At 31.6% G+C, this 23853-nt stretch overlaps 1 protein-coding gene across 1 annotated transcript in view; it reads right to left on the minus strand.

Annotated features, from left to right (window-relative positions):
- Nucleotides 1-12759, minus strand: part of LOC107440831 (Peroxidasin) — a 102623-nt gene extending 89864 nt beyond the window's left edge. Inside the window, exon 1 of the mRNA XM_043041871.2 lies at nucleotides 12459-12759. Within this exon, the coding sequence (XP_042897805.1) occupies nucleotides 12459-12643 (185 nt within the window). The 5' untranslated portion in view covers nucleotides 12644-12759. The remainder of the gene's footprint in view (nucleotides 1-12458) is intronic.
- Nucleotides 12760-23853: the final 11094 nt, after the last annotated feature.

The following is a 23853-nucleotide window of genomic DNA, read 5'->3' on the forward strand; positions in this document are numbered from 1 at the left end:
TTTTTATTTTTTCGTCTAGATTTCAATCTTTAACACGTAAAATGTAATTTTTTAGAGGTTACTTAGAAATCGGAATTAAGCTTTTAGATGAAACTTAATATTAAGAACACTTGTCTTTAATTTATTGCCTATCATTTATTAAGAACACTTACACATAAGTTAATTAAGTAGCTGAAAGTTAGGCATACTTGATGAAAATAACCTAAAAACTGCTTTTAAATGAAATAATTTATTGATATAAACTTAGACGATAAATAAGATCTGAACAACTTTGGCGTACAATAATGCTTAAAAAAATGAGATATATGTTGCTTATATACATGTAACAGCAATGCATGGAATATATATAGATATAAAAACTCAGAAACAGTAAAAACTTAGAACTGAATAAAATTAAGATCAATGAATTGGAAGAAACGAAAAATGACCAATACAATTGTTCAGCAATAAGCGTTATCAAAATAAATTAAATTTAATATAGTAACAGAAAATTAAGTTTTTCAGATCTGTATTTAGATTTTTTTTTAAAAATTTAGAAACTTTTTCCACATAATTTATTTTAATTTTATAAGGAATTTTAAAATCTATATAACATCATATTATCTAAGAGTTGGTTTGAGAATTTGTATTAATAATACTAAAAAGTGTTATTCGTAATTGTAAATTCAATGTCTGATTTGTAGTGGTGTGTATGATTAGAATGTGATTTGTAGCTTAATGTTGCTGTTGTTGTCTTTGGCCATTATGGCAGAGGGGGTGCGATTGTTCTTGTTTTCCAATGGCCCCTTCTATGGCCAAGAATTCGACTTCTGCCACATCCATACCGTTCATAGGACGGAGCCATTCATACATTCATTCATCCTCAGATCGTAATTTGGACCTGAATCATAGAATGATCAATCTCCAATTCAGTACCCCCAAAGGCATTGATTTGTTATGGGAACATGGAGGATTTTGTGATCTGACAAATTTAACATGCATCAGTCACCATTTACTGCACGGGAAGTCTTTGGCCGCCTGGATTCGAACTTCCATTCTCAAAGACGTGAGTTCAGCACCCTCCCAACCAGGCTGTCACGACTTTTAATTCAGTTATATGCATTAATGAAATTGGAAGATGGTATTTCGACAGATTTTAATAAAATTATAAAATTAACTTTTTCTGTATTCCTTTACATAAGATATTGAAAGAAAGTGCAGTTATTTTAATTTCTTTAGAAATTTATGAACTCTATTTTTCTTAAGAATTGTCGCTTTTTAGTTTTCACCTATTGCAGGATGATATAGTAAAAAGCTTGAAAATTAATGCAAAAATATAAACTTGATTAGAATTATAAATCGTTCAAAAAATTGTTATTTCTTTCTGATAAGGAGTTTCTTCCATTTATATGTTTTTTCCACTTAGGTTGGAATAAACCTAATTCATACTGGGCGGTTTTATCTACTATTTTTACCACGCTTTTTTCCACTGTGGAAGAAATTTGCCAACCCTGTTTTGCCATTTAAATAGAAGTCATTAATTTGTATTTTCCATTTATTGTATGTTTTCAATAAGATTAATTTAAAAAAAACTAAAAGGAGGTTCTTTAGCAAGCTACTAAAGCAAAAAATATTCACAAACAGACTTTTCCTTAAATACGTCTTCTCCCTCCAAATTATTTACAAATCTTTCCACACATATGTTGAAATAAACAAAAGCGGCAATTCTTCAAAAGTAGTTGAGGAACTACTGCAGACAAAACAACAGAAATTATTAGCTTCCAGATGCGAAACAGTTGGGTGTAATATTCTTAGAACGAAAGAAATATGTATCAAAACAAATTCCAAGACCTATTACAGCCAAAACATAATTTACGCTTTAAGATCTTTTAACTGAGGCTTGAATTTTAAAGGTGAAAATGTTAAACTTTTTTTAAAACATTATGTACAGATAAAACTATTTCAAAAGTATAAAACTGTTTAAAAAGTTTTGTCTCAATGTTGGCCGAATTATTTGGCCCTATACCTGATTTGAGCTTTAACCACCATTTTGAATTTACTGAGATATTGAATTTACTAAGAAGATACTTAAACATTGTAATCTAGACCAGTGGGGTATCATTTCTTATGTATTTTTTAAGCGAAACAATACTAAATTAAATTCGAAAGGACTAATAGTTTAAAAGTTATGAATATGAAGTATTTCATAAATAAAAAGTATATATTTTTACTTACACCCATTTGCTTTTGAAGCTCTTAAAACTGATCTCTATCGACTTAGTTTCTATAGTAATTTTAGGCGCTTAAACTAATAAAGTTACTGTACGTCTTATTAATAAAACCCTTATAACTCCTAAACTAGTAATCCTATCAGCTTGTTTTTGATCTCATTCGATACTGAATGAAATTTACATAACAACAATGTATGTCTTGATATTAATGCTCAATTTTCTCACAACTTTGACGGCACCTAACATTGAGTAAATTTAAGATAATGGTTACAGTTCGCATCGAAGGAGGGGACAAACATATTAGATATTCATACTAGATCTCAGTCAGAACTTGTAAAACAATTTCCAGCTTTCGCCTAATTATTTCACTATTGAGCTAGCAAGAACCATACATTTAAAATTTTGAAGATAACATACACAATGACTTATACATTTATTTTCGTCTTCACAGGCTTGTAATTATCAAAATTTGAATCCTAGATTTCTTTTTTAAATATTCGTTAGGTACTTGAGTAAATTCCCTCGACCATTTTTGCAAAAACCAAAAAATGGAACCATCCTTGTTAACATGGTTTTTGAAGTTTTTTCGATAAAAACAAATCAGTTTAAGTGCTCTAAAATTAAGGAAAAACTATACTTTTAAACTATACATGCTATCTTACTGCGAAGAATTATTTATCTGGGCTTCAGAACTGACATTTTTGCACTTACATGAAAATACTCGAAAACAATTCCTTATTCTCTTTTTTTGAAAATTTTTATGAGACAAAATAATGCAGCATTAGAGTAATTTTTTAAGTACTAAAAAATTAGACCATAAATGCTTTTCATTTTCTCAAAAATATGGCTTTTTTCCATATTGACGTTTTGCGCCATTTTCATGAGAAAAAACAAACAAACATAGAGAGCGCTGGCTAAAGATAAGCTATAAACTTGATCTAACAGTCATGATTAACTGTTACAAGTTCACAGCTCGAATGTTCTAAAACATCAGCTTCACTTTTTTTTAAAAAATTGTTTATTTTTTTTCCTATTCTGTATGCACGGATTACAATATTAAACTATTTGGAGTCGATTTGGCAGAATTAGGGAGACGAGATACATCATAAGAACCATTCATGAATAACATACATTATAGGGTTTGTGATTAACTAATTTTTAATAAAAATTTAAAAAAAACCTAGGGCAATGTTTAAAGAACAATATTTATAAGCCGTATTATTATAAGGTTTTTAGCTTAACATTAAAAGTTTGGAAAACATTCAGAGGGAAGAACCAACTCCTTTTTCAGAACAAATATTGTTCCATCAACCATTCTTTCTCTTTACCAAAGTAGTTTCATGCAATCATTAACAAGATAAGAGAGCTAAAAGCAAGTTTTTGGTTACGAGCAGCAGCTTGAAGTGGAAGCGAAGTATTATCTTTATGGGCACTAGAAAATGACATTTTCCCCCAGCTTGATGTTCCACTGTTTACAAACAAATATATAACTTGAATCAGGTCAAAATACAACGTCAATCATTTCAAAGATGGCCATTTACGAACTTTTTGAAGAACGCAAGCGTGGTAATAAAAATAGAAAATGCAAACATTTAGTATTTGTTTAAAGTTTTTTAATCATATATATCATTATGAATCATATAATTACAAATGAATCGCATTATGAATCATATATTTTTAATCATATAATCATATATATCATACTGTAAATAACTTTTATTTCTATAATTAGCATTTGATGTTCGAAAAGTGATTTTTAGTGGTTCAAAGGGTAAACCTCAGCAAATATGCTAGTTAACTAGTACCAACTATTAAGTTACGAAGTAAGACACAAAAAAGAGCTTTCTCTGAATGAACTTACCTTTTCTTCGACAGATTTGGTTTTTTGTACCTTAAAATATGGGAGATCTGGATCCTTAAAAGATAGGAGTAATCTGGAATACCAATAGTTTAATCTCTAATCCTAATGAAAGATATAATCCCAATAATTTAGTCATGGGTGTGATCGTAAGGTTGGATCTCTACAATTGTACTTCTTGTGTGTTTCGCAATATTTTAATCTGGCAATATTTTATCTGGTCAATTATGAGTTTTTAATAAATATAATTATTAAAAAATATTTTATTTTATTTAATTAAGGTCGAAAAGAAATTTGATTGAAAGACATGCATGTTTCACATCCTTTCAATCTCTACAATTCCAAATGACAAAAGTTGGAGTTGAATCGGTGGAATGATTTTTGAGTTATACTTCAAAACAAAATCGCGTTTAAAAATTTTTATTTCTCACAAATTATTCAGCAGATTTCATTCAAATTTTGTATTTTATCATTTCAAAATATGTAGTGTAAAATGATGTAAAAATGTGCATATATTTTCTTATAATACGCAAGGTTTTAGAGATCAATATTAAATAATGTAATAAACAATTACTTGAAAATACTTTTTGCGGTATAAACAAGCTTTATAATTTTTGCAATAAACTTTCGATTCGCTTAAAAAGTTCCCTAGATATGGCAAAATACACAAAAAGTAAAATTAACATGAAAAGACTTCAACTTTTGCCCGCTCTTCTGACTAAACAATTAGGACTATATCATCTAGATCGTGCTACATCTCTGCTACATGCTCTATTTTGACGGTCAAATCTTTTCTTACCCCCCCCCCTGAAAAACAACATGTTTCTTCAAAGAAAGATGGATTTTTGTGTTTGATTTAGTAACCTAATAGTCAGCTCTCACTAATTAGCATGTTTGAGGTAAATCATTTTATTTGAGCTTAACTATTGGTAAAGGTGGTATCTTATAACCATACTTTTAACTACTTCCTGACCAGCTAGAGACTTAAATTCTCTGTAGGATCTCCATGCCTGATGACAATGCAAGTTTAAATAGTTACCTGACCGCTGAAAGTAGAATTTATAACCATATTATCACAAACAAAATTTTGATCACCTTCTGACTAGTTAGTTTGTTAGTTTCTGACTTGTAAGTTTTTTTAAAATTATTATTGTTAATTTTTTTTTTCAAATTCCTTTTTTCTTTTATAATTTATTAAATTTAGTCTATTCGAAGTAATTTCAGACAAATTCAATGCTGATTTTTATATTCCTTCTGTTTTATTCACCTTTGACTCAACTGTCCTATAAATAGTACAGCAGTTCAATATGGGTTCTAGGGGTCTAAGCTGGATGACAATAATAAATGTTTCAATCGTATCCTGATCACTAAAGGCAAACTTTACAGTTCATATAGATTTTGACCATTTCCCGACGAGTTAGAATGCTCAAAACTGAGCTCTAACTTGTCAGTTTCATCATTCTTTAATCGTTTCCTGATCACTACAAGCAAACTTTACCGTCCACATAGATTTTGACCATTTCCCGACGAGTTAGAATGCTCAAAACTGAGCTCTAACTTGTCGGTTTCATCATGTTTCAATCGTTTCCTGATCACTACAAGTAAATTTTACCGTCCACATAGATTTTGACCATTTCCCGACAAGTTAGAATGCTCAAAACTGAGCTCCGCGCTGGATGAAATTACTAGTAAAATTTATATCACCAGCTCATAGACGACTAAATCATTTCATAATAAATTTCGACCATTATCCCACATAAACTCATAAATAATTGAATAGAAAAATGTAATAAAACAAAATTTTAATTATGTTTTCTAGTAGTTTAAAAATAAGATAATAGTTTTCAATTATTTTAAATTTTTTTTTTTTTAAATTGAAAACAAATATTCTATAAATACGGTAATTTCTAAATTTCAAGGTAGCTAAGCGGGTCTACTGGCCGTTAAATTCAGTTGCGAATAAAAAGTTTGGGATTTCCTTAATTCCGAAAACTATCGTTCTGTCTCAACAGCAATGCTAAGTTCTTATTCACGAAAAATAATCGAGATCTACAAATTTTGACACCCCCCTTTTTATTCCACATTCACCTTAGAGGGGTAAATGAGGTAAATACTTCTAAGAAAACGATTTTATTGATAACTTCCCTGCTTCTTTTAGGAGCGACGTGAGGAAAAAATTATGGAAAATGAGGTCAGAAAACGATTCTATTGAGTCACGGTCATCTTTCATTTCCAACTATGGTAGGGAAGACAGTTTCCGACTGGGTTATGCCTCAGATGAAAATGAAAGGGTTAGTTAAGAAGGGGGAAAGTATGAAATTATATTCTGTGGCAATCGGACATTTAGTGGAGGGGGCTGAAGTTCAAGAATGCTGATAAATAGATTTCCAAGAGATTTATAGTTCCTTTCATATATCCAGCCGATTTTTTTTATTATATTTACATATCGCCTTAAGTGGTTTTTCCAGGTAAGGAAAATTATAACAATTGTGACATTGCTTTTTGTTTACTGTCTATTATAAGTGAGAAATGGACGATTCTAAAATCACTGTATTACTAGGAAAGGTCAAAAGAAAAAAAAAAAATCCAACGGAAAATTACTGCATGATTTAAGAGTAACCACATGATAAAAAAGTAAAAGTATGACATAAAAGAAAACATTTTCTTAAAGCTTGTCTTCGGTAAGGAAGTTTTCAGTTATGAAAGGGTTTATCAACTATACATTTGTAATAGTTACAATTTAAAAAAATTAAAACAGAATGCTCACTATTTTTAACTGGGTATTCAAGATACATAACTACTAAATTAATAGTTTGAAAAATTGAGATTCGAAAATTTTTAAATGCTAATCGTAGTAAACAAAACTAGTTTCGTATTTTCTTCATTCCCACAGATTTTAATTTTAGTAAATATTTGCATAATATTTAATTTATACACGAACGCATATTTAAAGAAACGGAATCCAAAATTATAAAAGAACAATCAATCGGCAAACTGAAGCTAAGAAACTGGTCTTGAAATTTTAAACCTATTAGAGATAATAACTATCTCTCCCTTCTTTATTATTCTAGCTAATAAAAATGATAGGTCTTTCGAACTTAATGGCCAAGGTAGGAAGGTAGGTATTTTATTTACGTCGCACTAGAGCTGCACAATGGGCTATTGGCGACTGTTTGGGGTACATAACTGAGGATGATCCGAAGGCATGCCATCTCAATTTTGATCATCTGCAGAGGGGATGACTCCCCTGCTTTGGATACCCGATGACCTGCGTGTGAAATCGAAAACTTTAGGGTAGAACAGTTTAACGTGGTCCGATACCGCGCACCCTTGGTCCCTACGTCGGTTGATTAAAGTAATCACCCACCCTCTCACTGACCGCAGCCAGTGATGCTTGACTTCAGTGTTCTACTGGGAACCACGTTTTTACGATAAGTTCAATTCGGGACCCAAATGGACAAATTCAATTGTTTTGGTTATTTTCTTTGTTTGGTTTATTTGTCTGATTTTGTAAATTTCTTCACACTCCCAAAATTGTTTGAGCTGAAAAAAAAAAAACATTCCACCTTTAAGGCGAATATCAAAGTGTCTATATTTTTGATACAGATACAAAGAATATACTGGTATTGTGTGAAAAATTGTTCATAATTTGTCGAATCACAACTAAAAGAAATGCGAAATTAAAAATAATAGAACAAGTTTGATTGCCAGATAAATTACAAAGATGTTCTTGGTAATATATTCTTTTGATTTCCTCTCCGTTTTCTCACAGAACAGAGAAAAATCGCCAAAAATTAACTCGAATTTGAACTTACTCGATTCAACGTAAAAGAAATTCACAAGAATTAATACCTAACTTGTTCATACTCTTTTTAAATAGAATATACGTCATAAGGTTACGCAATTTTCCACACTCTATACACTTCAGCCTCTGCGTTACCATGGTTACGGCAAATCTTTCTTTTTCACCACAATATTTAAACTACTTTCAGAAAGGTACTGCCGTGGAAAAAAGCAAGATTTATCTAAACCATGCTAATAAAGAGGGGAAAGTGTGGAGAGATGGAAAATTGTATAACCCTGAGACTACTATTCTATTTACTAAGAGTATACTTATATATGGTACAGCCGTGTCTAAAGTTCAAATAGTACTTTTTATAAACAAAAACTGTTGCAATTTCTGAACTAGTACATAGTTCTATTGACTCGTATCTTGTCTCAATCGATAAAGAATGAAAAATACATAGTAAATAATTCGCCATATTCTTAAATTGCAATCTTAATTGCGTAAACAAGTATATGACAAACATTGTTACGTTTTGTACATAAAGACACTACAAGTTCTAAACTATTAATTCTATCATCTTAAACTGGGTCTTATTCAGTCCAGGGTAAAACAAAAACAAATTACCTCATTTGTCAGAAGAGCAATATTGAAGTTCTTCTCCTCATTTACCTTCTTTGCAACAAAATTCGACGCATGAGGTTACGGAAATTTTAAACTTAGTAAGGGAAAGGACACATAAAAGTTAAGACCTTTTCCTCCCTTAAGTTTAAATCTTATAATCAAACAAATTTTAATGTTTTTAATATGGGTTTTCTTTAACGATGATTTGTCAAATTTGGAAAATGTTTTCGTTTTCCCTCACTTAAATATTCATCTGCGATTCCTAATATGTAAATTTCGTAAATTTATCTTCAAAAAGGATTGCAAAAATGCATTCTTCTAGAATATTCTGTATACTGAGAATGGTAAGCGCGTCCTGAAAAAATTAATCCTAAAAAAAATCATTTCAGGTATTTTTTTTAAAATTATTTTTCAATATAGTCTCCTTGTATCTCGAAACATTTCCCCCAATGCATTTCCAACTTTTTTTTAAGCGTCCGAAAAACAAGAAGGTCCTCCCTTCGGTCGATGGTCATTTCGTTCGACGTGAAATTTTGGTCTGACGTGCCTTTTTTACAAGTTTGGGAATAAAAAAATGCCACCAGGGGGATAATTTCGTAAATTTGGTTGATGCATTAATGGTTTGAATTTTATTTCAACCGCATTAATTTTTACCACAGAAACTTCTGAGGTATAGTACACAGAGTACACACTATAATGTTTCGTGAAATGTTCCTTTTTCCTGTTTAATCCGTCAATTAACATTTATTCCGTCATATGAGCCGTTATTTTTTTTTTTATAAGTGGAATTAGTCCATTTACTGCTAAAAAGTAATTTATTCATTTAGTGATTTTTAATAACCATTGCCACATTATGATATTTCACAAAATTATAGTCTTAAAAATATACTCAAATTGATTAATCTTTGCCAATATCTTTAAATTCATTCAAACAATAATTCTTAAAAGTCTTGGACTTATACCATTCTCCAAATGAACCTATTCCACTTTCAAAAATAACGGTACACATGCGTGCTTAACCACATACGCTTTAAACTGCAAAATTACACATGTGGCAAACTCAAACGTTTATAAAAACGTAGAATATAAATTTTAATGACAATACACCAGGCAATATAAACATGGTCTTGAGTTCAATGTCTATAACTCTCATAAAAGCTAAGAATACTTTTGGAAGGGTTATCAGGTCGAAGTTGTTAGAGCCAGCGTGGCTTCTTTATTTTTAATACATCCACCAACGCACATCTTTTATGTTTTGTTTTTATAAAATTCAGGCAACGCGCAGGTGTTTTTGGGCCATGACTAGCAATTATAGGAAAAGAAAATTATTTTATGAAGGTTTTATCAAAGTTAATATGTGCCTATGGACATCAACACCTTAAAAGCCTTTTTTGATGACTGGGTTTGCTTCGCTTAAAAAGAAATTAGAGGCAAAAGGATTATAATTTACGATTTTAGTACGAAGTTCTGGGTAATAAAGTTTAAATTAATAGAATTATGAGAATAATCTTTTAAGAGCAGTTTCTTTTCACGTGGAGTACAGAAAATGATAAATAAATAAAGGAAAAAAATATTAGCTACGAGTAGAAAAATATTGAGGAATGCCTTGAATTTAATTTTCGAATATACTACCAGTTGTCCACTTTGCCTAAAAATCGCTATAACTTATAAAATAAGAAGTGTTTTTTAAGTGTTTGTTTTGGAAGAGATGCCAAAAAATAAGTGACCACAAGAAATTGGGCCATAGCGGTACTTTTCTGTAGTTTTCAAAAGCTCACCGTACCGTAATCTGCATTTTTTTCTCACAAAACCACGAAAAAAACCATTAATTGGCATAAGGCATGCTGCTAAGGATAATGAGGTATTTTCTGCAGAAAAATTTAACTATTATGCGTCAGCTGTGTCGCATAATAATTAATCAAAAGACTGTTCGTCATCCTGGACTTATCATGTATGTAAACACTTCATAAAAAGAACCGCAACCGAAAATTCTGGTCGTTTAAAATGAAAGCGTATCAAATTAAGAATGAAGTTCTGTCTCAACTCTGAAATGTGAGATCGAATCAGTAATTAACTTCAGACAACCGCGAAGATTTCTAATTTGGTACCCCTTGCCTTTCCTGATAGACAAAGAGACAGGCTGACATATGACCTACAGAATATATTATTTATTTTTTTGTCTGAGAGTAGGAGGAAAAAGGAGTCGAACACATATTAGAGGGGCACATCACCTGGGCGTGTTGTAAAAATAAGTAGAAAAAAAAAATACGGCTGGATGAAATTACTATCAAAGCAGTGGCATATGTTTTTATATGCATGGGGATTGAAAAAAAGGAAAAGAAAGAAAGAAATTTGATTCTGGCATACATTTTTATGGTATACCAGATGACGAACTATTGAAATTCATACAGTTATGTTTTAAAATTAATGAAATTTCTATATTACAAATAATTGTATTTTAATATGGAATAATCTAGATTTACGAAGAGACATCATCCTGAGTGTTCTGAAAAATCAACAAAATTTGTAAATTAGATGTAATTTAAAAAAAAAAGATCTAGTTCAGCGAAAAATCTGCAACTGGAAATGAATTTCACAAGCAGGAACATAAAAGCTACAAATTAATTTAATACTGATCAAAAACTATAATGGTCAAATCAAGGTCGGGGTTTTATTGTTAATTGTTTTGCGATTATATATCATCTATACTCAATAAAATGGATGGTGCACCATCTTGGAAATATCATCGCAAATCGCTAAACTGAAATATTAAGCGTAGATTTCCCATTAGAACTTTCACTACCGATTTGTTACCGCAGATCTCGATAAAAAAATTTTCCACCGATTCTGCAAAGGGCCAGATTATTATAAAGGTCGACTCAACGTAGGGTGCTTGAATTTAAGGAAGCCCACCGAAATTATTAAAAAGCTGTGATTAATTTCAATATAAGTATAAGAATCGTGATTTGTTTTGTTTTTTTAAAAAAAAGATGTATATAGCATTTAAAAAATAATTAACAGGAAAGTAAGTTTATATAGAGACTTCCAGCATTTGCAACATTATCTAGGACACTTTTTAGAAATATAATATGAAAATGTTTTTACTAGGTGTTAATCTTTCAAATGATCTTAAACACTTTTTTTATAATTAAACTCTGACTATTTAAAAAAAAAATAGAGGTACGTTGCAAACAGAATTTTTGATAAATGTCTTAAATCTTTCTCTTTACATTTCTGTGAGCTCTCTTCACTATTTAATTATAAGTATCGCATATTAAATTTGTTTAATACAAAATAGACATAAAAAGAATAACATTCAATTACGATGACTAAAAAGTAAGGTACTCTAAATTATTTTTGATCTTATTTTTCAGGCTGTTTTTGGGACCCATTTGTATTTATTATAGGTTTATAAACCAATACCTAGTCTGGGAGAAGAATATAGGAGCTTTACTTATCGTTATTTGACAGAGATCATCATCTAAAATTTTTACTAATAGTGTCTCTCTGTAGCAACTATAATTATGAACGATTCTTAATGTAACAAGTGAATAAATAAAGATTGAAATAGAAAACGAAAAGAATACGTTTCAAATAAATAAAATTTTCAATACATCACTGCAAAAAATGAAGAGTTTATAAATCGATAATTTACAAACGGAGATCGTTACTTAATATTTTTACACACTTTTTAAATTGTTTTTTTTAATTTACTTTTAAAAAAAAAACTCAATTAGCTTTCCGATGTTTACAACCATTTTAAAAACCGATTTCTCCAAATTCACTGAAAATATCAGCCTGATAATGTTTCCAATATGCTCTTCAATTATTCTCTGGTGTAAAAATAAAAACTCATCAATTTTATTATTCGATTCAGTTTACGGTAAGCAGATTTCATTTAAACAAATGACAAGTTTATCTAAGGATAATTTTTATATTAAAAAAAAGTAAGAATTTGAATTTACGAAAAACTTTTACTTACAGAACAGTCGTTTCAGAAGGTACCGCGGGTACTTTGTCTAATTGCAAAAACATGCATCTCACAGTAGATCTAAAGCAAAGACATCTGGTGGGGCATTCAATATCAGATCCCTCGATCAACAATACTGAGCATAAACAAGCCAACAACAACCGTACCCATCCGTAAAAACACCGAGGGGTCTGCATCACGTTTTTGTCACGAGGCGGTATGTTTTACCCGAATATTTACTTCTAGACGTGACCAAGTGGGTCACGTCCCTTCCGTTTACAGTTAGAAGTGAGGAATAGTGATTCACAAGAAGGTTACAAACTGAGAAAGTAATCCAAGAATAGAAAGATGGGAGAAGGAACTTTTGCCGTCGCCAAGATATCGCCAATGAAGCGAAAAAAATATTATGAATATATATGTCAAACGATAATAAGAAGTAAAGAAAAAAAAATGGCATCTTATTTTTATTTTAGTGAAATGAAAGAAAATAATTAGATCTAATGCAAAATTGTCTTTCCAGGAAATAACTCAAAATAATTAGTATGCTTATCTATTACCAAAACATTTGATTCAAGTGTATAATAATATTGCGTTAATAGGAAGTGTAGAAATTGAAATTCGCTCAAATGATTTTATTTTTATTACCGAAGTTAAAAAGCAGACAAAAAATTAGAGCCATTGTCTGCGGTTTAGTTAAAATCCAAACAAACTCTGTCTTCGCAATTTCAATGAGAGATGAGTAAAAATTTATTTCCGAATTTTGTACAGCTGTGGTGGCAGATATATAAATATGTACCTATATCTTTAATCCAAAAATTTCTTTCTGTGCTTTATTTTATTTAAGATCCAGTTTTTTTCAACAAAGAAAAAAAAAAGAAATCGGTCAAGGTTGGATAGGATAATTGGCATTGTTTAAATTCTCATTTGATTTTGTTTAAATTTTCAGGTTAAACAAAACACTTGTTAAAATTATTTGACACGTGTTTTTCTTTATTATTATTTTTATCTTTGTGAAAAAAATTATTTTTTCCTGGGAATCAAAACTGGAGATCCTCTGGAACTTTAAAAAAAATCACGCGTGGAAAAACTTTTTGTGGAAAGAATGAACCACGACGCTGATCTTTATCTACTACTTTCTCATTAATTATTAAGACGTAAATACTTTCAGTGGTCCTTTTCATCGAATGTCAAAAGTCATTCAAAAAGGTTCGAATCGATTCTTTACTTAGACTGATAGCAAAATTTTTGACCTTATTATTGATTCACAAAGGTCAATTTCAAATTTCATTTCTTTGAATGTATATTAATGAGTAGTACCTAAAAATTCGTCATAATCTACATTTAGCGTGACCTGAAAATTGACCTTGAAGTAGCAAAAAACTTAAATTTTACTCGACTTGTAAGGTCGTTAACTACTTTCGCCGAAACTAAACAAGTATGTTGTTGGAAAAGTGGCCTTATGTACTGCAGAAAAAAAATCCATTCACAGGTCTATGGTGACTGAGTCAACTTGAAAAAATATGGCCCTGAAATTTGACGATTTAGTCTCTATCTAGAATTTACTGATAGGCAAAACTTACTCGTTGTTATCTAGGAAGGTGATATAATATTCCATGTGTACGTTTTTTACGCTGAATCATATGGAATCACTTCCAATTCGATATCTCTAATAGTTAAGAAATTATTTAATTTTAAATAGAATTTCGAAAATTTTGACTTCTCTACATATTTATGCGCCGAACATTGTTATCCAGGCAAGTGAGACATTGATTTCAATGAATTATATAAACAATCGATAAGAAACTACCCAATTAACTAACAGCATGATAGTATAAAAGTTAAAATACGTAAGTGCAAAAATTTTATAACTGTACTTTTTATACATAAATCTTTTATAATTTTTAAACTGTTAGTTGAATGAAGTGTTCTTATCGATATCGTTACTTAAGTTGGAAAATGTCACACTGGCTCAAAAGACCCAATTACTCACTATTTCTGTCGTCTATCCATCTACGAATGGATTCGATTCTCAAAATTGGCATTTTATTTTTTAATTGTCTTTTTTCCCCATCTGCAATGTCTTTATTAGTATATCTAATGTAATTTGAATCCTGTTGGAAAAAATTTATGGTTTATTCAAAAGTTGAGATAGTCTTTCAAGACTTACTATAGTTATAAATCCCTATTGAATTTATATGAGAATTCAAATTTTTGAGAAAAAGATAAAATAATATTTCTTCAAGTTAAGATCGATTTCTTTCTATCTTTCTATAATTTTTTCGAAGGCAATAGCTCATTGTGCAGTTCTAGGACGACATAAATAAAGCACTAACACTACTATAATATTACGCATTATATTTTCCTAGCAAGTAATAACGAGTAATTACATGCATCTAAAATAACTCCTTTAGGTATTACCCTTTTTTTTCCAGCCGTTCCAAAGGACACTTTTGAAGGAATACAAAATTAAGTTTCAATAATATTGCAAGAAACCAAAAATAATCTAGAAAACATCTTACAACCTTAAGATTTCTACCAGTGATCAACTTTTAGTCTTTCAAATAGATCTCTGGAGTTAAATGTTCATCTACCGTATCTTCCCCTTCAAATAAAAGCATTGCGAAGCGCTTGAAATATAGTGTTGTTGTTGTTGTAGTTCATTTACGTCGCACTAGAGCTGCACAATGGGCTATTGGCGACGGTCTGGGAAACATCCCTGAGGATGATCNGGACTTTTGAACGTTCTCTCGCTCGAGATTTTTATATATTATTTCATGTGTTGAATATGTGTGTGTGTATATTTGTTTGTGTTGTGGAAACGAAGAGTTTGAATAAATAATAGTTTCCAACCTGGACTATTTATTTGTGCCACACATTACAATCTCTGGAGTTAAATGTTCATCTACCGTAACTTCCCCTTCAAATAAAAGCATTGCGAAGCGCTTGAAATATAGTGTTGTTGTGGTTGTAGTTCATTTACGTCGCACTAGAGCTGCACAATGGGCTATTGGCGACGNGAGATCGGGAGAAAAAAGGTATGTGTTCTCATTTTGTTTCACATCCCAGGCCATAATATTTCCGAATAATTTTTCCAACCGGGAAAAAAATTAACACACCAGTGTTGCAGAGAAGGGAATGTTTATTTTTCATGAATATTGAAATATTTTCGAATAAATTTTCCAACCTGGAAAAAAATTGAACACGCCCGTGTTGTTACAAAAAAAGGGAATGTATTGTGAATACATGTGTATTGTGAATGTTTATTTTTCATGAATATATATATATATATTGTTAATTTTACATTGTATTGCAGCTGTTACATTAAAAATTAGATTGACATTTTAGAAAATTAAATAATGATTCTGTGTGCAGTGTTAGACAATGGATGCCTAAATACAATAATGAACTGTACAGGCTGTATAAAGAGGCAAATATTTTAAACCACATTAGCATCAAATTTTCTGGACTGAATCTGTGAAATGGTTCCATTCTCCTTAACAATCATAAAGTTTTATTTTTAACCGATTGGAACACGAACCAGAGGCAAGCCCGAACATCCGTAAAACTGACGAGAAAATAGCGATTCTGAAAAAATACGAGATTCTAAAGAAAGCTTTGTCACGCAAAGTGCTGTCGAGTCATTAAAGAAGAATATTAAATAATAGTTCAGCATGTGTGTTTCTACTATAAAATTGCACTAAAATCAATGAAAGGAAGTATTTATATAAAGACAAAATAAAAATATGCAATTACTCGATTTTCCTTTTTCCTTACTTTAAAATGGCCTAATTCTCAAAATAGTAACTTTAAAAAAATAACAAAAATACCAAGAATAAAGTTAATATTCTTCATGAACGGGAAATGCCCTGAAGCAAAACCTTTTTGTTTAGAAATTTTTTAATAAAAAGAAAGAGTCAGCCTTATTCGAACTTTTTCTTTTAAAAAAGTAAATGCAATTGTTAAAGTAAAAATAATTTACGGCTATTAAACATGTTTAATCAATAATCGTAACTCAAACTTCTCTAACTAAAAAAATAAAAAATGCAAAATATGCCAATTATAAATGGTATTTTATTACAGTGCGAAGAAAATTTGTGATGTCGATCAGTCGAGCGAGCATACTTCAACTAAGATTAGTGTGATTTACTTCATTCTTGAAAGAAATAAAACACCTTTTTTCAGTTCCCTGAACGGATTACTGTGCATAGTATCACAATTTTACATTTCTAGTTGAAATTTTTAAAATTGATTTTTGGTCGCCTGGATTAGCTAAATACTCCACTGTGAGACAATGAATTGCGAAACCAGCCATCGCGATTTCTCCATGTTCGCTAATCGGGTACTTTAAACTGGAGAAGAAGTGCAATGATTATGCCTTACCATATGTAGTTTAAATCAGATTTAATCCTGCTTAGTAAATGGTGACTGGTGCACGTCAAATCTGTTGGGTCACAAAGTCCAACATGTTCCCATAACAAATTATACCTCTGGGGGTACTGAATAGGAGATTGATGATTCTCTGGTTCAGGTTAAAATTACGATCTGTGAATGTATGAATGGGTTTGACCTATAAACGGGTGTCGAATTCTTGGGGTTCTTTACTNCAAGAACAATCGCACCCTTTACCTTAATGGCCAACGACAACAACAACATCAGATTCAGTTGGATTCCTGTAACGGACGTCACTGACGTGTGTCACACCTGATTGGTTTCTGAATTGACAAGTGCCATGATTTACCTAGAATGACGTTAGTACTGGTATCCAATTGTCGCATTTGATCTAAAGTTTAGTATTATTACCTGTTGTTTAAAGTTATAAACAGGGTTAGTCCTACTAAGCCTTCCAATAGTAAAATAGAAGCGAAGTTTAATATGGCGTTTTCTGGTAAAATTGAAGTGACATGTTTTTCACTTAATTTTAATAACAAAACAGTTGCCGACCGGTCTGTGTAGGGGGCAGGGAACTGTCCTTGAATCAGAAAGGTCCTAGGTTCGAATCCCGGGCAAGGCATGGATGTTTCTTTCTCTCTCTGTGTGTTCTATGTCCTTTCTCCTTTGTGTGTGAATGTGACCCGCCCTATAAACGGGTTGTGGTTGTGTGAATGGTGTAGCAGAGGTCGAATTCCTGGCCATAGATGGCGCCACTGAAAAACAGGAACAATCGCACCCCACTGCCTGAACAGGCATACGACAAAAAAAAAAATTGTTCATTTAAATTTATTATAGGTCTAGTTTGGATGCAAAATAATCGGTTTGATATAATGGCATAATTCAGTTTTAGTTTAATGCTTGTTAAACTGTAAAAAAATTAAAGATTGATTATATGAGTTTCGCTTTATTATGTGTTCAGTTACGCAAAGATGGTTATGTTTTTTATGGCATTCTTCGTCATCTTACGAAGAATGCCAGAATGTTCTGCGAAGTTTAACTTCTAACTCACTTTTCGTCAAATTTATTATTGCTTTAATTTTTTGTTAAGGAACCAAAATTAATGCCTTAATAATTAAATTATTGACCAATATTAATAATGAAAGCGTCTACACTGTTTTTTATAGGTAGTCCGATCAGACCACTTTGAAAACAGTTTAAGAAAGAATCATTTAATAGAAAATCTAGTAAAAATAAGAAAGTGGTAGCAAATATATGTCTGAAAATTTATTTAATTTATGAATATAAATGGTTTGTTTCTTACTTACTTGTTAACCACTACATATTCAATTCTCAAATATAGATAACTCTTAATTACTTTTTAAATAAAATTTGGGTTCATGCGCAAAACTGGTTAACTTTTTAAACAGTCTGCGCAGACTACTTATAAAAAACCGTGTGAGGGATTACTGATGTAGTGGGTGATGACGACAGTCAGAACAACAATCATCTAGTTCCAGCTTAAAGATTATTAAAATAACCAACAATTTGCGACAGTGTCTCTCGAAATACATATAACTTTTTCTTTTTATTGTCTTCAGGATCTTGGATACTTCATACGTAAAGATAATCACACACAGTCTTATTTTGAAAAATTTAATATTTCACAATTTTAATTTCAGAGAAGGATTAAGATATTTAGATAACGTATAAGCTTAATGTGTTGTTTTTTCCTAAAACAACTTTTTTTTGTAGGAAACATAAAATAGCCATTATAGTATCATGAAATTTTCCACGGGGAAAAAAGATTAATGTCATATTTTTTTTTGACATATAATAATTATAATATTAAAATAAACAACAATATTAAATTAAAAGTTATTGAAATGTTTCATTTTTAACTTAGGAAATAGTAAAGTTTTCCATGAAAAAGGAATTAATGTTTTAAAAACAGTTGAGCTTTTTTTAAAATAAACTCGATACATGCATACATTTTATTTTATTTTGTAACCGTCGTTGAACAACCAACCCAATTCTTGGGATTACTACTACTAACGTTCAACTACGTAGCCTTGCAATTTTGAGCCCAATCCAGAAGACAAGGGAACTATTGGATTAAGTATTGGGAAAAATTTGCCTTCGAGGAGGACTTTTTGATGGAACTATAGTTCCATCAAAATTTAGTCCATTTAGCCAAGTCCATTTGCATTACACGGAGAGGTAGACCACGAGAACCTCCCATGGTTAGCCTGACGGCAAGGGGACTCTAACCCATGATCCGTCTACGATATTTCACGTTAGCACTGTGGTCGATACAAGCCAGATGAGGAATTTGTAACGACCAGTCATCGCTGGGATTCGAACCGAAATCACCTCATTGGAAGGCGAACACTCTATCCCCGAGCCATCACGGCACCATGCATACATTAAATAAATACTTCAGTCAATGCAAGTCTTCTACTTGGGTTATATCGTTGAGACTATTTGGTACAGTATTAGAAACAGTTTTAAAGCTTCGCATTGTGTATTAAAAATTTCTTTTCGTTTCAGACAGGTAAAACATTTTTTAAAAGTTCAATAAATTCCAAAATAAGCAAATGAAATACATACTTTAATTTATGATAAGAAGCGTTAAGAAGAATAGCTGTTGTTATTGTAGTTCATTTACGTCGCACTAGGGCTGCACAATAGGTTATTGGCGGCGGTCTGGGAAACATCCTCGAGGATGATCCGAAGACAAGCCAGCACAATTTTGATCTTCTGCAGAGGGATGGCACATTCGCTTCGGTAGCCCGCGACCTGCACTCGAAGTCGAGCACTTGCGGTAGAACAGCTAAACGAGGACCAATAACGTACACCCTCAGTCCCGACGCAGACTGATCCAAGTGCTCACACTGACCGCAGCCAGTGATGCTTGACTTCGGTGATCTGCTGGGTGCCGTGTTTTAACGATCAGTCCACTGCGGGACTTAAAGAACAATTGCGTTTCACCAATATCTTTTAATCAAATGTTTTGATCAAATCGAATTATAATTTATATAGATATCGTAATTCTGTAAAAAATCGAAACAATCTTTCGAAACCGAAACTAATAACCAGCACTTATTTTCTGAATTTAATTGTAATTAAATTAAATATCCATGATGTTATTGCATCAAATCGATTATATTGTATCCAAACTAGCTCCTTAATATAATTAAAGAACAAATTAAACAATGTATGGAACTCCGAGAGGGAGGGGATATTAGTCAAAGTCATGATCTACGTCATCACTAACCTTGTCTATTGTGTCTTCACGTGAGAACCCTGTGCACATAAACTTTTAAATTAAGCTTAACTTTTTTTAAGTATGAATTTTTTTAAACTATGAGTTTTTTTAACTATGATTTTTTACAACTATATCTCTTAATAAATATCAAGAAAGAAGAATGATCTTTTGTCATGGATAAGAAGAAAAAAAAAACCGAAAAAAAACCCCATAAGTTCTTGCTTAGTAATTTGTTTGCTATGTTTTGTCAATAATACTATAATAATATATTTGCATAATAATATTATTTGCTTATTACCAGTTAATAATTTATAACATATTATCATATTATGTTGCATCAATCATCAAGATATTCTGGAGTTCTGGTCTGAACCTAATTTTGATTAAATGCTGTAGAAAATCTGTAATCCTTTCTTGAAAATTTTATGTTTTGGAGCTTGCCGGTTTTGATATTGAACAACATAATTATACGCATCGAGAGGAACTTATGAATATTGTCGTCAAGGAATGTTTTTTGACATCCCCCCTAACAAGTAGTTATGCGAATGAAATGTTACTATTAGCCATGTGCGGAAGTGAATGAAGTAGCGAGTTCGATTCCATCCACAACCTTCCATGCTTTCCTTCTCTTCTCTTGACGTTTATTCTATTTCTTATGATATCTTTCTAAAGGTTACTTCCACTGCATTCCATTGCTTTAGACGCTCATGTGAATGCGTAGAAACTATGTTGAACGAAAAGCACGTGCATGAGCAATCGCAAATGCGAATCGCATGCAGTTAGAATGCTCCATAAGTTGAAGGAGAATTACGAATGAATCATAAATTAAGTAAACACGAAAGGAGATTATGTGCCAAATGTGTTGTGGTATTTATCCAACTCATTGTTTCATTTACAAGAAAGTAGTTGCAAAAGAAAGTTGTAGGTGCTTTTGACCAATGAAAAATTTGCTTCTGTTGCTGTTGTAGTTCATTTACGTCGCACTAGAGCTGCGCAATGGGCTATTGGGCTATTGGCGACGGTCTGGGAAACACCCCTGAGGATGATCCGAAGACGTGCCATCACAATTTTGATCCTCTGCAGAGGGGATTGCATCCCCGCTTCGGTAGCCCAACGACCTGCACGCGAAGTCGAGCACTTTACGAGTTTAACGAGGACCAATACCGCACACCCTTGGTCCCTACGCAGACTGATTCAAGTGGTCACCCTCTCGCACACTGACCTCAGCCAGTGATGGTTGACTTCGGTGATCTGCTGGGAGCCGTACCTTAACGATCAGTTACCTTACCTTAACGAACCAGTTACCTTGCAACCGTACCTTAACGAACACAACGAGACTATGAAAAATTAAGATTTATGAATGAATTAAATTCCGAAAGAAGTATTCGAGAACAGCTGAAATAAAGCAAAGCAAACAGTAAGAATGAGGAAAAGGAAGCAGTTAAATTGAAAAAATCCTTTCTCAAAATATTCAAAGATTACCTATAATAAAGAGTAGGCGTTTTCTGCTGTACTTTAGAAGCACAATTTTACATAGAGTAATTTATTTTTATTTTGTATGGAAGGTAAGTAATTCTTGGAAAACATTTTATTAAACAAATAATCAAGAAAGGACTTAATGATGTGAAAATTGTAAAGTAGAAAAAATGGGCGTAAACAAGTAAGAAAATCTCGCAAAAGGATTGGCAAAGCAGGAGTTTTTTTCTAATTTGAGTAAAAGGAGTAATTCATTTTAAAGAAATGAGTCTTTTAACCTCCTCTATTAAAATCTCCTCCATTAAAATCTCTTAACCTCCTCTATTCATCATTATTATTTTATCTTCCTAATTTAAACGATGGTTTTAAGGCAAGGATTTCTATCAATGCTCCATACTCCCACGTTGATGATTCGAAGAGTAATCAGAAAGTCGCGTAAACTTTCATCTTTCCAACATTTAGCCCATTGGGCGGTGAACAGAACAGTTCCCATTCCAGAAACATGTTGTTTTTTTTCAAAACGAAAAGCCTCAATTATTTACCTTAATTATTAAATTCTTATTAATTTTGCAGCAGCATGAAATTTTCATCTACTATATGTTAATTATTTTTATATCTTTATATTCATCTCTGAATCTAGTGAGTGTGATTTAATAAAAAATAAAGTAGTAGCTAACATTAAAAAATATCCTATTATATTTGGAGTTATTACAAAGAAACAGGAAAACAGTCTAGACAGGAAATACTTCAAACAGCTTTTAATTTCTGCCCAACCTATAGCTCAGTTTGTTTCAGGAAATTTGTAAACATGCAGGATAAAAACGTTCTTGCTTATGACAGCTCGCTCGCTTAAATGCTCAGTTTTTATTTCTTTGTTGTTGTTGTTGGTAATTCCCATCTGGTCTGACGGAGTCAGACCAGATCAATAAATCCGTTGACATTTAGGAAGTCCGGAACTAAAAGTGGAGAGGAATGAATGTCGTTCCAGTCCAGCCAGGGCCGGATTTACGTATAAGCTAAATAAGCTGTAGCTTGGGGCCCCGAGATGGCAAGGGCCCCCAGGTCCAACTTTTTCCTTATTTTTTTAAAGTTTTATTCGGAGCTGGAGCCCTCTGAAGCCTGAAATAATTTTTTTCTTCTTTTTTACATTGGCGAAAGCTTTTCAAAATCTAATAGAAGTGTTTACAAGTATAAAATTGTTACTCTTCACTTTTTTAACCAAAAGAGCAATAAAAAGGCATTTAGACTGATGAAAATATCCTGTAGCTTTCGTAGCTACCAGTGATGGGAGTAGTCCATGGATCCTAAAAAGCGGTACTCCATGGAGTAGTCAAATAGCCGCCTCATTTTCCACTGTGGGAAATGTTTTCAGCTTCTTTAAATTGCTGTGGGCTCTTTTGTCCACAGAAACACCCTTTTGTCTGATTTCTGGGCAAAAAATTTCTAGGGCTGTGGGAGAATCTCGTTTAGGGTCACTCTGTTTCGAGATTTCCGTTGTGTCTCATTTAAAGAGCTTCTCGTTTAATTTTAACTTTTCTTTTTTGCAAAATATGTTTTCCAGTTTATTACAAAAGCTTTTTTTCCTTTTAATTATCCTAAATGTTTTAACTAGCTTAATTGTTTAATTTACTTAATTATTGTAATTGATTTTAATTTGTTATTTTCCAAATTAATCGTACATGAATCCGTGAACTCCTTTCTTTATTTATTTAAATGGTGGGCCACTATTCAATTCCCTCTTTGACAGGCCTATCTGCCAAAATTCTTGATTTGGTTTATTTTGGATGAAATTGAGATAACAGATGTGGTTTTACTTTAATTTTACTTACTGCTAATAGACAGAAGCAACATGTGATATTGCTTGATAGAGCATTGAAATCAAGTGATCATCAGCTAAACAAATGTTTAAATATATATGTAAAAAATATTGTTCAAACCTCCTGTCTGACCAAATTTTCCATGTATCCCCGAAATATGAATTATGTTTAATTTGTAAAATATGATATTTCGTACACAAAATTCATTTATTTAGTTAGCTTATGATTTTATTGTTTATTGATCATACTTGTTTCTATTTTTAACTCCCTGATTTTTGTTGTTATTATGTGTTTAAAGTTAATAAGGCATCTAAATTTTTTAATTTATAAGGATTTCAAATTTTTAAAGCAAAGTCGAAATAACTTCTTAAAATTGCAAATTGAAACTATTTATAAAATTTTGGCAGATTTGTTTTTATTTTAAATCTGTGCATTTAATTTAATAAAATAAAAACAAATAAAAAATAAGTTTAAAAAA

Source organism: Parasteatoda tepidariorum, chromosome 6 (genome assembly GCF_043381705.1).
Source record: "Parasteatoda tepidariorum isolate YZ-2023 chromosome 6, CAS_Ptep_4.0, whole genome shotgun sequence".
Taxonomy (NCBI): domain Eukaryota; kingdom Metazoa; phylum Arthropoda; class Arachnida; order Araneae; family Theridiidae; genus Parasteatoda; species Parasteatoda tepidariorum.